The 13,270-nt window shown below is 39.6% G+C and overlaps 1 protein-coding gene across 4 annotated transcripts in view; it reads right to left on the bottom strand.

Annotated features, from left to right (window-relative positions):
- Nucleotides 1-160: 160 nt before the first annotated feature.
- The window catches only part of abcc3 (ATP-binding cassette, sub-family C (CFTR/MRP), member 3), a 56,007-nt gene continuing 42,897 nt past the window's right edge, over nt 161-13,270 (bottom strand). For 2 of the 4 annotated variants that reach the window (XM_036530337.1, XM_036530345.1), the window contains exons 19-31: nt 12,299-12,482; nt 11,799-11,907; nt 11,017-11,173; nt 10,102-10,309; nt 9,399-9,709; nt 4,430-4,629; nt 3,932-4,058; nt 3,634-3,735; nt 3,095-3,241; nt 2,523-2,681; nt 1,577-1,743; nt 952-1,146; nt 161-435 (exon numbers count right to left, since the gene is read on the bottom strand). In XM_036530337.1, the coding sequence (XP_036386230.1) occupies nt 327-435; nt 952-1,146; nt 1,577-1,743; nt 2,523-2,681; nt 3,095-3,241; nt 3,634-3,735; nt 3,932-4,058; nt 4,430-4,629; nt 9,399-9,709; nt 10,102-10,309; nt 11,017-11,173; nt 11,799-11,907; nt 12,299-12,482 (2,175 nt within the window). In that variant the 3' untranslated portion in view covers nt 161-326. Of the gene's footprint in view, nt 436-951; nt 1,147-1,576; nt 1,744-2,522; nt 2,682-3,094; nt 3,242-3,633; nt 3,736-3,931; nt 4,059-4,429; nt 4,630-7,282; nt 7,503-9,398; nt 9,710-10,101; nt 10,310-11,016; nt 11,174-11,798; nt 11,908-12,298; nt 12,483-13,270 lie in introns of those variants that run through there. The other 2 variants (XM_036530360.1, XM_036530351.1) reach the window with 2 other exon arrangements.

Raw genomic sequence — 13,270 nt, 5'->3', positions numbered from 1 at the left:
TTGACCAACTTCATACTCAAATTTTGGTAGTAGAATTCAAGTTTGTACAGATCTGTTTCACAAATTAATCACACATATTGTATTTGAACAGAATTTTCCCTAAAGAAAAAGTTTAAAAAGGAACTTAAATAATACAGTACAAAAATAAGTTTAGCTCATCATGAACTTGGTGCTCATTGAAATTACAGTGGCATAGTTCTTAGAAAAATATTAAAAAAAAAAAAAGATCCAGATTGCAGCATACTGCTCCGTATAAAAGGATACATTCACTGGCTTTCTAGGTTATGGGAAGGCACTTCTGGGATTGTACAAAGTAGAATGTGGTATTATGCCAGTCCTGCATCTTTGGCCATACCATAAAATATTCCTTTCTTTGCTATAAGATTTGCTGGTGTGTCAAATTCAGCTATTTGTCCCTTGTCCAACACGAGGACTCTGAGGAAAGACAAGATGAACTGTTAGCAAGGAATTTGACTAGAAACCATGCATGAAACTGACGAAAATTATCCGCACTGCAAATGACTATCATTCCAACAAAAATGTTGGGTCTGTCAGAATGTGCATTCTAGCAGCACTAAGGAATTTTCCCTTTTAGAGTCAGATGGTGCAGAACATCCTATTTGAAACCCTATGCCTCCCTTGAGGCTGCACAGCAGATAACTGTTACCCCAACAATATTTCTCCCCATTTTACACAAAACAATGAATAAACTGCATTCAGTGAAAAGAAGCTGAATTACTTCATGTCAACAGCACACACTACTTTGCTACTGATACAAAATATACCACATCATAACACTTCCAATGTATGTGTTAATGGCTTTCAGTTCCATTCACACAATTGTGGTTGTGTGCGATGTTTATGCAGAATATAACTATCGTGAGGGGAAAAAATGGTGACATTCTTAATGTACATCTGTCAAGTTACTGTAGATGGGGGAAGAAGATCTACCTTGTGTAGTCCATGATGGTGTTGAGTCTGTGAGCAATGGTGAAGACAGTGCAGTCCTCAAACTGTGTGCGGATGGTAGACTGGATCAAGTCATCAGTCTCCAGATCGATGGCGGCTGTGGCCTCATCCAGGATCAGTATCCTGGTTTTTCTGAGAAGGGCTCGGGCCAAACACACCAGCTGTCTCTGGCCCACACTGTGAAAAACAGCCAGGTTCACCCAGGTAATGTTACACCATTTCATACAAAGCTAATCTGATACTCTTGATACCTGATGACATTTGTGAGCTGCACTCATCTTTAACTAGTCTCCAGCTCAAACTGTAGTGTGGCTAATTTGCCAGATCTGATCAACAGTCATCTTATACATACATGAAAGCTGTACAATCATTAACTGTCATGATGCAGTCATGGTGCCATGATTCTGGTCACAGGAAAATTTCCTGATTTTGTAATGTGCCTAAATACGGCTTTAGAACGGGACTCAACACAAAGGGGCATGTGGAAGCATGGGAATTACCATTAAATATTGACACTGGAAATTTGTGGTACAGTAACACACAACATGGCAATCTGTCATATAGTATATAATATTTGTGACTGCAAGGCATATTATTTTGGACTTGCCTTAGGTTTTCTCCACCTTCTGAACATTCAAGGTTGAGTTTAGAGGGCTGGTTGCTAACGAACTTATTCAGATGTGACAGCTCCAGAGCTTTCCAGACCTCCTGGTCACTGTATGTTTCAAAGGGGTCCAGGTTCATCCGCAGCGTTCCAGAGAAAAGAACAGGCTCCTGCAACAAATTCATTGCAATCACTTCTTACCTTCACCTTACCTATGGCTTTTGTGAATACCAGTGCTACTTCAATATTTAAAAATCAGATTTACAATTTTAATGGCAACTGTCAGGCATCAACTGAAGAAAAAAATGAATTTAACCATTTAAGACCTGTGTGGATCACAGGTCTTTTGAGGTCTTGTGAGGACTTAAAAACAAATTTAAAAAGCTTGTGTTACTTTTCAAAATGTACTGTGAACAATGTTAAAGACAGGAGTGCTAAAAAAATAATTCTGCCAAACTTGGATACTTTTTTTAGTTTACATATACAAATACGTATCATTTACATTAAATGTGTAATTTAATATAGTGCAGTGTAGTTTTCACAAAGGGAGGTAAACATGATCAGAAATTATGGAATTACATTGGGAAGGTTTCATTTCATATGTACCATAAGCCTAATATATGTAATATGTAATATGTAGGAGTATTATAATATAAAGTATGAGTATTTACAATTAAACAAATAAATGAATAAATCAACTTCAAGATAAAACTCTTGAGAAATTTGTGCATTCATCAGCTGGGAAATGCAAATGCAATGCATTGAATTAATGACAAAAGGAAAATTAAAAAAAAAAAAAATCAGAATCAAACAAAATGCTCATCTTTGCATGGCTTATTGAAACTAACTTTTTTGTCCAGATACTTAAATAAAGCAGTTGATCACTCTGAGGTTAAAGAGGCATAAAAACACAAAGGTTAATTTGGTTTGCGGGAAGGCATAGGCCTACCTGAGGAATGATGGTTAGCTTGGACCTGAGGTCGTGAAGACCAATCTCAGCGATTTTCACACCATCAATGGAGATCTCCCCACCAGCTGCCTCTAACAAGCGGAACAGGCACAGGGTCATGGAGGACTTTCCTGCCCCTGTCCTTCCTACAATGCCAATCTGCAGGGATAACAGCAGAGTTAACAGTAATTTCCAAAGAATACAATGTATCGGTCTGCAGCATGGGCACATACATAGTGAGTTAGCTTTGGTGTTAATTACATCTTATTTTAAGTTTCGGGGTCAAAAGCTAAGCAGCAAGGGACAGATTAGGTAATGGTGAGAACTGGCTGCTGTATGTGCAAAACTATGGTTCAGGACTAAATACTACATTTGACAGATTTACCACATAATCCATCCATTTGCAGTATAATATTAAAAAGAATTCCAAAGCATTCTGTCCAGCCTTGTGTCAAATAGAAAAGCTTCATTTGTCACCAGTGTATGTACTAACTAATGTAAGGAATTTAGAATTTAGACTGGCCACTCTACAGCTGGCTGAGATGCATGGCCAGGGTCAATGGTTCTCTCACCTTCTCGCCACCCTTTACAGTGAGTGTGAGGTTCTTCAGTACCAAGTCCAGCCCCTCCCGGTACCTCACACTGTAGTCATGAAACTCCACTTTCCCCTGGGCTGGCCACTGTGGCGGTGGCTTCTTGTCTTCTATCTCCCAGGGGGCCTATAAAATGTACAGGCACACATGCACAGACTGATGCGGGAAGCCATATTTTCTCCACTCACAAAAACACCTTTTATTTCCCACAATCTCACAGGATGCCAGACCAAGTCAGACAGGATGAACTCAACTACACCATGGGAAACATTCACTAAAAGTATTTGCAAATGTCTGCCCCAAAGCGGTAATACACTCGTAAACCTATGGTTAAAATTACCTCATTTCTGCCTCCCACTCTATAAACCTTCACCCTGAACCTTCAACCCAACATGCACAGTGTAACATAAGGTTGCCTCAATGCTTCAGTGCATTAGTGTAATGCTTTCTGTACTAAGCAAGTAAGAGCAACCATTCCTCATAAACCATACGTTTAAGGTAATGTGTGTGAGGCCTACCTCTGTCTGTGTCTCTGAGTACTCCTTCACTCTTTCCACAGCCACAATGTTGCTCTCCAAGTCAGAGGTCATTCTCACCATCCAGTTCAGGGACATGGTGACCTATTATTTGACATGTTTCATAATGTAGTCATTCTGAAATGCTTCCACTGGATTCTCATTTTGCAAGGGAAAGCCTATGCCTTTTGCTTTGTTTGGATTTACACCGAATGTTCCTGATCACATGCAGTGATTTCATATCCATAAACATATGAAAAGGAGTACAGTGAGGTCTAGAAAGACAATGGATCGCACCCACCTGCAATGCATATGACACAGAGAGTCCCACAAGCCCTGGACTTAGGCTGTCCTTGCTGATCACAGCAAACAGCGCAGCAAAGAGTACGATGCAGTTTCCAATGAATTCAATACGGACCCCCAGCCACCTGTCCGCATTGACACAACATATCTCCTTACACTGTACGTTACCGTTATTCTTACATGTAAAACTGCATCTAAATGCAACCAGGAAACTGATGTCATTTCTCTCTCTCAGAAAATATATATATCATTACATTCACATATTTATATGTACCCCTCCTAAAAAAAATACTTGATAAATGATTGAAAAAAGTAAGACCTTTGGAAACAAGGCTGTCTTAATATCAGCTAATTGCATTTTTACAAATGACTAATATGAACTAATATTGAGCCCAACACATTTTAGAGAGAAATTGTGTTGACATTAAAATACTGATACATGGGGAGATTAAATATGAAATGCAGTTTTGTGATGGGAGTAAAATACTGCACCTACCTGTTGGAAACAATACCAGGGTAGTAACTCTTTTGGTTCTCATCCACTTTCATATCACTTATGAGAACGAAGGCATCTTGCCTCCTGTACGCACGGATCACACTCGTGCCTGTGATGGTTTCAGAAAAGTGAGAGTATATAGGAGACCTACTGACAGACTCCAGTCTCTTTAGCTGACGAGAAGTGGCCACGTAAAATCTCTACAGAAGAAAAATAAATATAATTAACAGCTGTAGTAGCAACAAAACGGCAACAAACATAAATGTAGAGATTCAAAAAACACCTGCAGAGATTTTTGATTGAGATGATTCGATGCTCATGCTCAGACTAGATATTTCAATTGTTTTTCAATTGTCAATTTTATGTTTGTAAAAGTTAAATTTTTAGAACATTCTAGAACATAAAATGAATGAATCTGGATGAATTTTGAATAAATTGTTATGCTGTGGATTATTATGGACAGTTCCTCAATTGCAGATAAAAGTCCCCTTTCATCATGCCAAATTTGAGTACCAAAGCTTTGCAGATGCCTTTTGTATCTGATCCTACTGCATTTCAATTGAATAATCACATTATACACACTGGAATAAAACATTATATGATTCACATTCAAAAACATTTCAATAATTATGAGTATTTAAAATGCTATCATAATGTTGTAGTGTATGGTTTGGCTTTGTGAATATTTAAATAGCAAAGACTTTTCTTCATAATGTGAGGGTGCCATTTGTACTATTTTAGCATGAATTGAGTTGCTGAATCTAAACATTCCAGCATTTTAAAAAGCATGCATTTGACACTTAAAGCACTGATCAGAATATAGCCCTTTTCCACAGCAAACAGGAAACAGCTGACAAATCACAGTTAATAGTTGTGAGCAATCATGCCAAGAAGAAGCCATCACAAAACCAGGAAGAAATTGAGGAGAAAAAAAGCAAAAAAGGAATGAAAAGTAAATTGATGCTATTTCAGTGTTGTCATCTGTGCTAGGAATAGGCTGCCAAAGTCATTTCAGGACAGAGGCACATGGGGAGAAAACAGCCCTCCTACTCCACTTGCTAAGGATCACAGCTCAGCACAGAACCAATTCTGCATCAATTGTCCAACCTCATGAACCCATGTCACCAGAAATACAAATCAACCATAAGTATAAAATCTAAGGTACTAATTATTAGTAGATTTGCAAAGGAATATCATTTATAGTGTCTGTCACTCCCGACTTATCATTAGACATCCTCAGATGTGCGATTGCCTTTGCCAGCCTTTACTCCGTTTCCTTTTATTTTTTCGACTTAAAGAACAAATGTATTGATTTATCAGCCCCAAGGAAATGTAAAAGGTTACATTTGTAATAAAAAACATACTTTAACCCCAAAGACACATTCCAGGATGATGTGAAATTTCATACAGTTCTATGATACCCTCAGAACAGTCACAAGAGCTGTGCCAGTTTTCCATCACACTGCGGTGTTCCAAACAGATGAATAAACTAAGGAATGCAAAAATGCAAAATTGCCTGCGCATTACCATTAATCCTGATCAAATCTTTGAGGTGAAAGCATTTTAGGATGCTGCAAATTTAAATTAAAAATTCTGGGACTTCCTTTTACATGAAGTGTGTGTTTAGCTCCATACTTAAACATAAAAGTAACTTACAATCTGTTACCTGCAGGAGTTCTGCATTACCTTGCTGCATTATGGTGAGCGTGAGTCTGGCAATAGCAGCCACTTCTTAAGGGGTTTGCTATTCACTACTACAGGAAATCCACAATCAAGGGACTCCGTACTCCTACTGAGTTCATCAGATTAATAGTGATTATAGTAAAATGGCAAATGTCTAAACATACTGACAGTGCAGGTAATGAGTCCATTCTGAGTGACTGAAATGCTATGTGGATCACATTTTAGAAGGCAACTTAGCATAACTTAAAAACAAATTTTGGTTGCCTTTTTTCTCTCAGCCAATATACTATGTATTTCTAGTTAGCCAAGTAAATAGGGTGCATGAAAAGCAACAAGCTGACATGATGAATTCCACTAAATGATGTAGAAACAGAGCAAGAAATGTATAGTAGATATATTAGTAGATACAACAGGCGATAAACTGTTACTCAGGACAAATGGGTGGTAATGTTGCCAAGATTAGTCTTTGACTAATAAGACTAATTGTCTTCAGATGAACAAACTGATGTAGAGCTACCATGACACTCTGACAGCCCCCATTCCCACAAACACTACTCACTAGGACTATGAGTTGCTGTTCTTTATCATCCACCTGTTAGTTTCTTTATTTTTTATACTCAATTCCAAGCATCGTTAGGAACACATCCACAGTGCAAACACAAACTGTTGAGTATTTAAAGTAAAGCCCTTGATATCCAGACGTAATACCAACCATTTGCTGTGCTTTAAGAGCTTGCTCGTAAACCAGTAATGAAGTGTTTGGAATGCATGACATTCAGTAAGCAAACTGTTCATTCGGTTAACTGAGTTGTCTTGTCACTACATGTTTTCGCAATGGTGTGCCATAAGACAGAAAAGCCCTGTCTGAGATGCCTCTAGCCCAGGTGGTATTTTGTTAAAGAACAGCTGCAAATAAGCAAAGAGTCAAGCCTCAGTGTTGACTGAGACTCGGCCCCCTGGCTAATGAACGACCAAACCACATGCTAACTACAACACTAGGACAGTTGTAATAAAACTACAACAACACAACACGTTGCATGCTGTATTAATGAGTTAGCCGACTTGTTCCTATTTACCTGGACCCACCAATAGAACATCATTAACGGCACTATGACTATGAGGAAGATAGGGGTGAGGGCAGAGCATATGAGCAGCACATTTACTGTGTACCAGAAAGTGCGCATCCAAATATCAATATTTTCTGGAATGTGAGAGTCTATTGTGTCCACATCTTTGCTGAAGCGGTTCAAAACTCTCCCTGAGGGAGTGGCTTGGAAAAAGGCCTGTGGGGCTCTCAGGATGGCGTGGAGCATGTTGTGGTGGATGGAGCGGGCCGCCTTCAGCATGCTGTAAGCCCGGCACAGTAAACAGATGCCCAGAAGCAGAACACCTGCGTGGCGGCACAATGACAACAAAATGGGGTAATTAATTCATCTATTCAGTCATTAAGTTACCGAAATCACTCGCTGCCGCACATCTCAGAAATGACCTTTTGACTAATACGCACACTAACATTCATACTCCAAGAGTACAGGCTGTTCCCAGGCAACATCAGCTCTTGATTTAAGAATAGGCATGTCACTACCAAAAATCGACACCTCGGTGCAGGCAGCGTTTTTCATCTCTGCATTGTCGAGGGTGCTGTACCACACAGTGTTTTGATAAATTGATTGACAAGGCACATGGTGATGCTTTGATGCACTTTTTTTCAGTCTGCTCTTCCCTTTTTCACCATACTGAAAGCACAAAAACACCCCATATCATCTGCAAAGAAGAGCATGGACTCCTAATGGGCTCTGCACCTTCAGGGAAACACTTCGTCACAGTCTCTTATCAGTTGCAAAAACAGCAATTACACTCTCCAAACTATTCACAAATTAGATGTGAGATGATAAGGTTCAGGATCCACCGTTCTGTGTCGCATTCTGCAATGACTACTGCAACAGAAAGGTTGTTTCTGTGGTGGCACTTCATGTATGTGGTGAGTATATTTCAGATTCAGCTAACCATGTACTGTGTAAAGTAAATAAGGGAAAAGTAGTATCACCACAACAATTTGAAAATGAACAGATGAAGACAAATTTCCACTATCCTCTTTTACCCACATTTATGCATGCTGTTACAAGAACACTCTAGATTCTATCTATATACTGTGTTAAGTGCACACTAGAGTTTAGATCAGGAGTAAATTTATTGCTATAGGCATTCAAAGCTACCGGAATTTGAAAAGATGTAAGGTAAAATACCCTTCCCCTTCAGAGAATAGAAAATTTAAAATAGCAAAGACATGCTAGCACCAGACCATACACTAGTAAACCGTAAAAGAGCACCACTTGGCTTGGAGGATGATACACAATACACTATTCAATACTACACAGACATTGTAAGATAAAAAAATAATTTTAAAAGTAAGATGATCCAACAGAATGAATACTGCAGGCAAAATGAGTGAAGCTACACTAAACCATTCTATTTCCTGCTATTTCCTCCTCCTGAAAACAGCCATTCCTGCTTACATTCATACAAATCAAAAGGCTGACGAAACTTTACTAATTGGGCAGTTAGTTGTTGAGCCATCAGTTCACCTACAGAGGGCAGCAAAATGGTTATAAAACCACATTCTTCTCATGAGAGACACGAGGATTCTGTAAATGCTCACGCTATCACTCCAAGCCTGTAACAATCAATTCTGGATTGGATCAATTCTGTACTCTTCAGAATTAGACTACTTAATGATATATTAAATAATGCATAATCGGGTAGATTTGGGGATTTTTTAATGGATAAAAAAAGAATAAAAGAATATAAGTAGATCCACTGAATTTTTTAACTATTTTACAATAGATATCTAATAATAGATATCGAATAACTAAGAAAGATGTTCTACTGTTGTATGCTAACAGTCCCGGGTAGACTGTATCCTTACGCATAAACAAATGAGTTGAAAAGAAAATATGCAAAAAAAAAAAAAAAATTCCCTCCAGGTTGGACACATTGCTTTAGCATAGTGTGTCATCAGCGTTTAGGTTATGCCGATCTACAGATATGACTATAAACAAGGTGCAGAGAGCGGGAAGTATTCAGGCTGCTGAGTGAAGGAAAATAAATGCGCAATTAGGGAGGAGAAAGAGATCAACAGGACACAGACACACAAAAGCCAGCGCAACAAAGTGCTCAACCTCGTAAGGCACAAATTTGGCTTACTAATCCAAAGCGGGTCAGCTGTAAGTGAAAACAAGATTATTCATCACGTTTGGAACGCTGCATGAAATGTTGAACTTAATACCTGCACAAAGAAGTATATCAAAGCCAGGGGGAATATGACCACAGCAAAGATAGGAGTGCTGGAAATGATTACAATCATGGTGGATATGGAGGCAAACAAGGTGCCCAGGAACATGAGGATGGTGGAAGGTAGCACTTCATCAATGACGTAAATGTCCTTGGAGAAGCGATTGATAATGCGGCCTATGGGGGTGGTGTCAAAAAAAGACTGGGGTGTATGAAATTTGTTCTCTAGCAGGGCAGAGTGCAGCTTTCGGGCCGCACCGATGTTGCCCAAGGCCAGAGTAAAGGAGGAAATCATGACCAGGATGCCTGTGTTAGAGAGACCACAACAACAAGGGAAACAGTCGTGAGAATGCTGCATCATGCCGAGGGCCTGGCGGGAGGGGGGAACAAGACACAATAACAAAACACAAGCCCCCACAGCAGGACACATTTTCTTTTCCCAACAGAGAACCATTACCACTGTGCACTAAAGTACAGTTGAGAAAATACTATTTTACATAATATAATCATACAGGATTATGAGGCAAAATGAAATGCCACATACAGACTGCTGCTTAAGAAATTACTTCTGATCTACCAATGATAACCATACTTTTCCTGACATGCAAGTATTGGTTTATTTCACTACTGACAGAATTTCGGTATGTTCTTATGTTCGGTTGACAGTACTTGCACGCTTGCCATAAAAGGACCATTACCTTGTGAGATGCCCAGTGCTGCGTACACCCCCACCCTCTTGTGAATGTTATGCTCCGTCCGGTTGTCCAGGGCGTCGTTGGTCCACTCGCTCAGCCAGATGTTGGCTCCTATGGCCGCTGCGTTCTGGCAGCCGTACAGGAAGCAGATGAATAGAGACAGCAGGGGCCCCACTGCTCTGGCGTACTCCCAGAACACCTTTAACTTCACCTGCAAAGCACAGCAACAAAAGAACAGCAGAGGCCCATGAGGGGAGACAATGACACATAATCTACCCTTTACAAAAATCCCTTCATCTGCTGCACTTCAGAGGAAAGAAATAATGAAAAACCGGTTTATATTTACTCAAGCCCACATACACTATATGAAGTGAACATCTATGAACATCTGTTTTTAATCTGAATTAGGACATTGCAACCATCGGGAAATGAAAATATTGAAATGCAGATAGCCATATGTTTCACATTATGATAATTTTATTTAGTGTGATTATCATAATTATTACAAACTCTATGACAGCTATGTTTTGATCAATGCTCACAACAAGTATTCCCTCTCTTTCTTCTTGCCATGCCAATGTGATTGCTGGTTTTAATTGGAGAATCCTTCTGGATTTCTGGATTTCTGATGTGTCTGTTTAGATAGGGTGGGCTCACACCCTCATTACCCATGCCATTCCAAATTTTTTACAGCATCTTCTCGGTGTTTGGAGCAGTGCAGCATGGAAGCCGCTGAATGCATCTTGTTTGGATTGTTTCGACATGGGCACTCTGATCTGTGTTTGTGCTAGCTCACTGCATTGGGACTAAGAAACTGGGACACAGTTGCGGTATCATAGCTCAGGGTCTCTATCAACCCAAATTAGTTTGTTTTTAAGATACCAGAAGGCCAGCAGAGGCCAGAGATATGACACTCACCCTTCCCGTCTCCGCGGTCTCTGCCTGGATTAATTTATCCACCTGGGGCTGCTTCTTCTCTGGCTGTGGCTCCACATGCTTCCTCTCACTGCAGCGCCGCATGCGGACAGACATCTTCTTGGGGTTCTCTCCGTCTGCGGAGATGACACTGATTTGCCTGGCAGAGATCAGAAGGGAGAACAAACAGTGAGCTGGGAGGAACATCTATCAGTACGCCTTTATTGCAAGGAAAATCAATCAGTATGCCTTTATTGCAAGGAAAGTGGGTCAGCACACCTTTATTGCATGTAAAACCCAATGCCATCAGCACTGACTATATGAGAAAACAAACCAATGGAAAGTGGATTAAGATTAGTGGACTTGGAGCATAGAGATTGATCCTTACTTTCCCTGGGATTGCTTTTAAAATATTTATCGATTTCTAAAAGACTTAATTAAAAATACTTAATTAAAACATGTTTCAATTATATACACTCATCACATTATAAAGGTAAGCCAAACAACAAATGATTATTCAAGAACAGTCCTTGATGACTACTTAATAATAGGGGTGATTCTACTATGTGTAATGTACAGCTTCATACACTTACTGAATAGATGGATTGCAAGTATATATGTATATGTACTGTATTGTAAGGATGTCCTGTATTATAATACCTATCCATTGGAAAAAATATATATATTCTTGTAGTTGGCAACTGTAGCATCAATACAACAATGCTAAACTTGAGAAATTGCATGAACATTGTATGACATTGTATGAAAATGAAAATTCACATTACCTAATGAACTGCCTCCGCGTCTCATTGACGACGGGCTCATTGTCCACCATGTCAGTGTGGTTACTCAGAGCATCATCAGGGAAATCTCCCTCCTCCTCGATCATTGCCACTAAAGCAAATCAGATTCAATGTTCACATTACTCAGCAGGTGTGGAGAAATTAATACTTTAACTGCAGGACCACTGGCTGGAGTGAAAAGCAATGGCTACAAAGAAGTACAGAGGGCCCAACCATTGGACTGGAAGATATTTTTATGGTGGTATGGTTGATGTTGTTAAGTTTTGTGTAATTATTAAACATTACACCCAAATGAAGCTGTCAGATCTGTAGGATTTGCACACAGAACTGTAGTATAAACAGACCTATTTTGTAAATACCCTTCAAATAAAATACCTGTTTTAAAAACCTGTAATACAACATCTTATTGCAGACTAGAGTGTCTATAAAGAAGTATGCATATTTTTTTAAGGCGGTACAAAAAAAGAATAGCTGAGAGGTACCTGTAGCTTCCTCCTCCTCAGTGATGTCTTCCATTGCATAGTTCCTGAGGAATTCTGCGAAGGCTCCGTTTTGCTTGAGGAGATCCTGGTAGGAGCCCATCTCTGACACCCTACCCTCCACCATCACCACGATGTTATCCACCTGGGGCAAGAAGCTGATGCCGTGCGTGACCAGGATGCGGGTCTGCCAGACACAATGCAGAGCAGGATAAGGAGAAGACACGGCCTTTGCATGGAAGTTAATCTGGTGACATGACCTGTGTTTATCAGCTTAAGAATGTTTTTGTTATAATATAATATAATCAATGTCCTTAACACCAAGGGACCCCCCTTAGGGATGCTGCATCCACACCACACCTAGGTCTGCACCACATGCTGCTAGCTTATTCTGGCTCTCCAGTTTGAACATTTCTTAGCATGGCATTACCTCCCATACCATTTGAAAGCCTCTGGTTCAATGTCCCAAAGCCAAACCAAAGTTGAATATAAACAGCACAACCCTGGCTACAGAGGATTTAGAGGCGGGGGTGAGGCTTCCTGTTACATGCCACAGCACGACATAAATGTGCACCGGCGGAGAGCAAAACAAAGGGAGACTTCCCAAACCAGATCGGTCTTTGCTCATCATTTGTTATTATCAAAATTAAGTCAATCTACATCTGTATCATTATTCCATTAGATATGTGTATTTGTAAACCACACTGGATAAGAGACAACGTGTCCTTCCATTATAACTACAAAGCAAACTCAAATGCATAGTGCAAATATTCTGGAAAAAATAATGCTAAATTCCATCCTAAAATGTAAAAATAAACATCTTGACATGCTTGTAAAGGGCTGGAGTCCAGTTGTATTTTGTTTTGTATTAATACAGACAGGGTTTGAGTAACTCGGGTGAGTAACTGACAGTATGCATGCTTTGAAAAAAAGAAATTGTATAAGCTACAATATCTTGAAGCAGGTCACACTTTG

Source organism: Megalops cyprinoides, chromosome 1 (genome assembly GCF_013368585.1).
Source record: "Megalops cyprinoides isolate fMegCyp1 chromosome 1, fMegCyp1.pri, whole genome shotgun sequence".
Classification (NCBI taxonomy): domain Eukaryota; kingdom Metazoa; phylum Chordata; class Actinopteri; order Elopiformes; family Megalopidae; genus Megalops; species Megalops cyprinoides.
The sequence above is the reverse complement of the archived record's forward strand: the minus strand, read 5'-3'. Positions and strand labels throughout refer to the sequence as shown.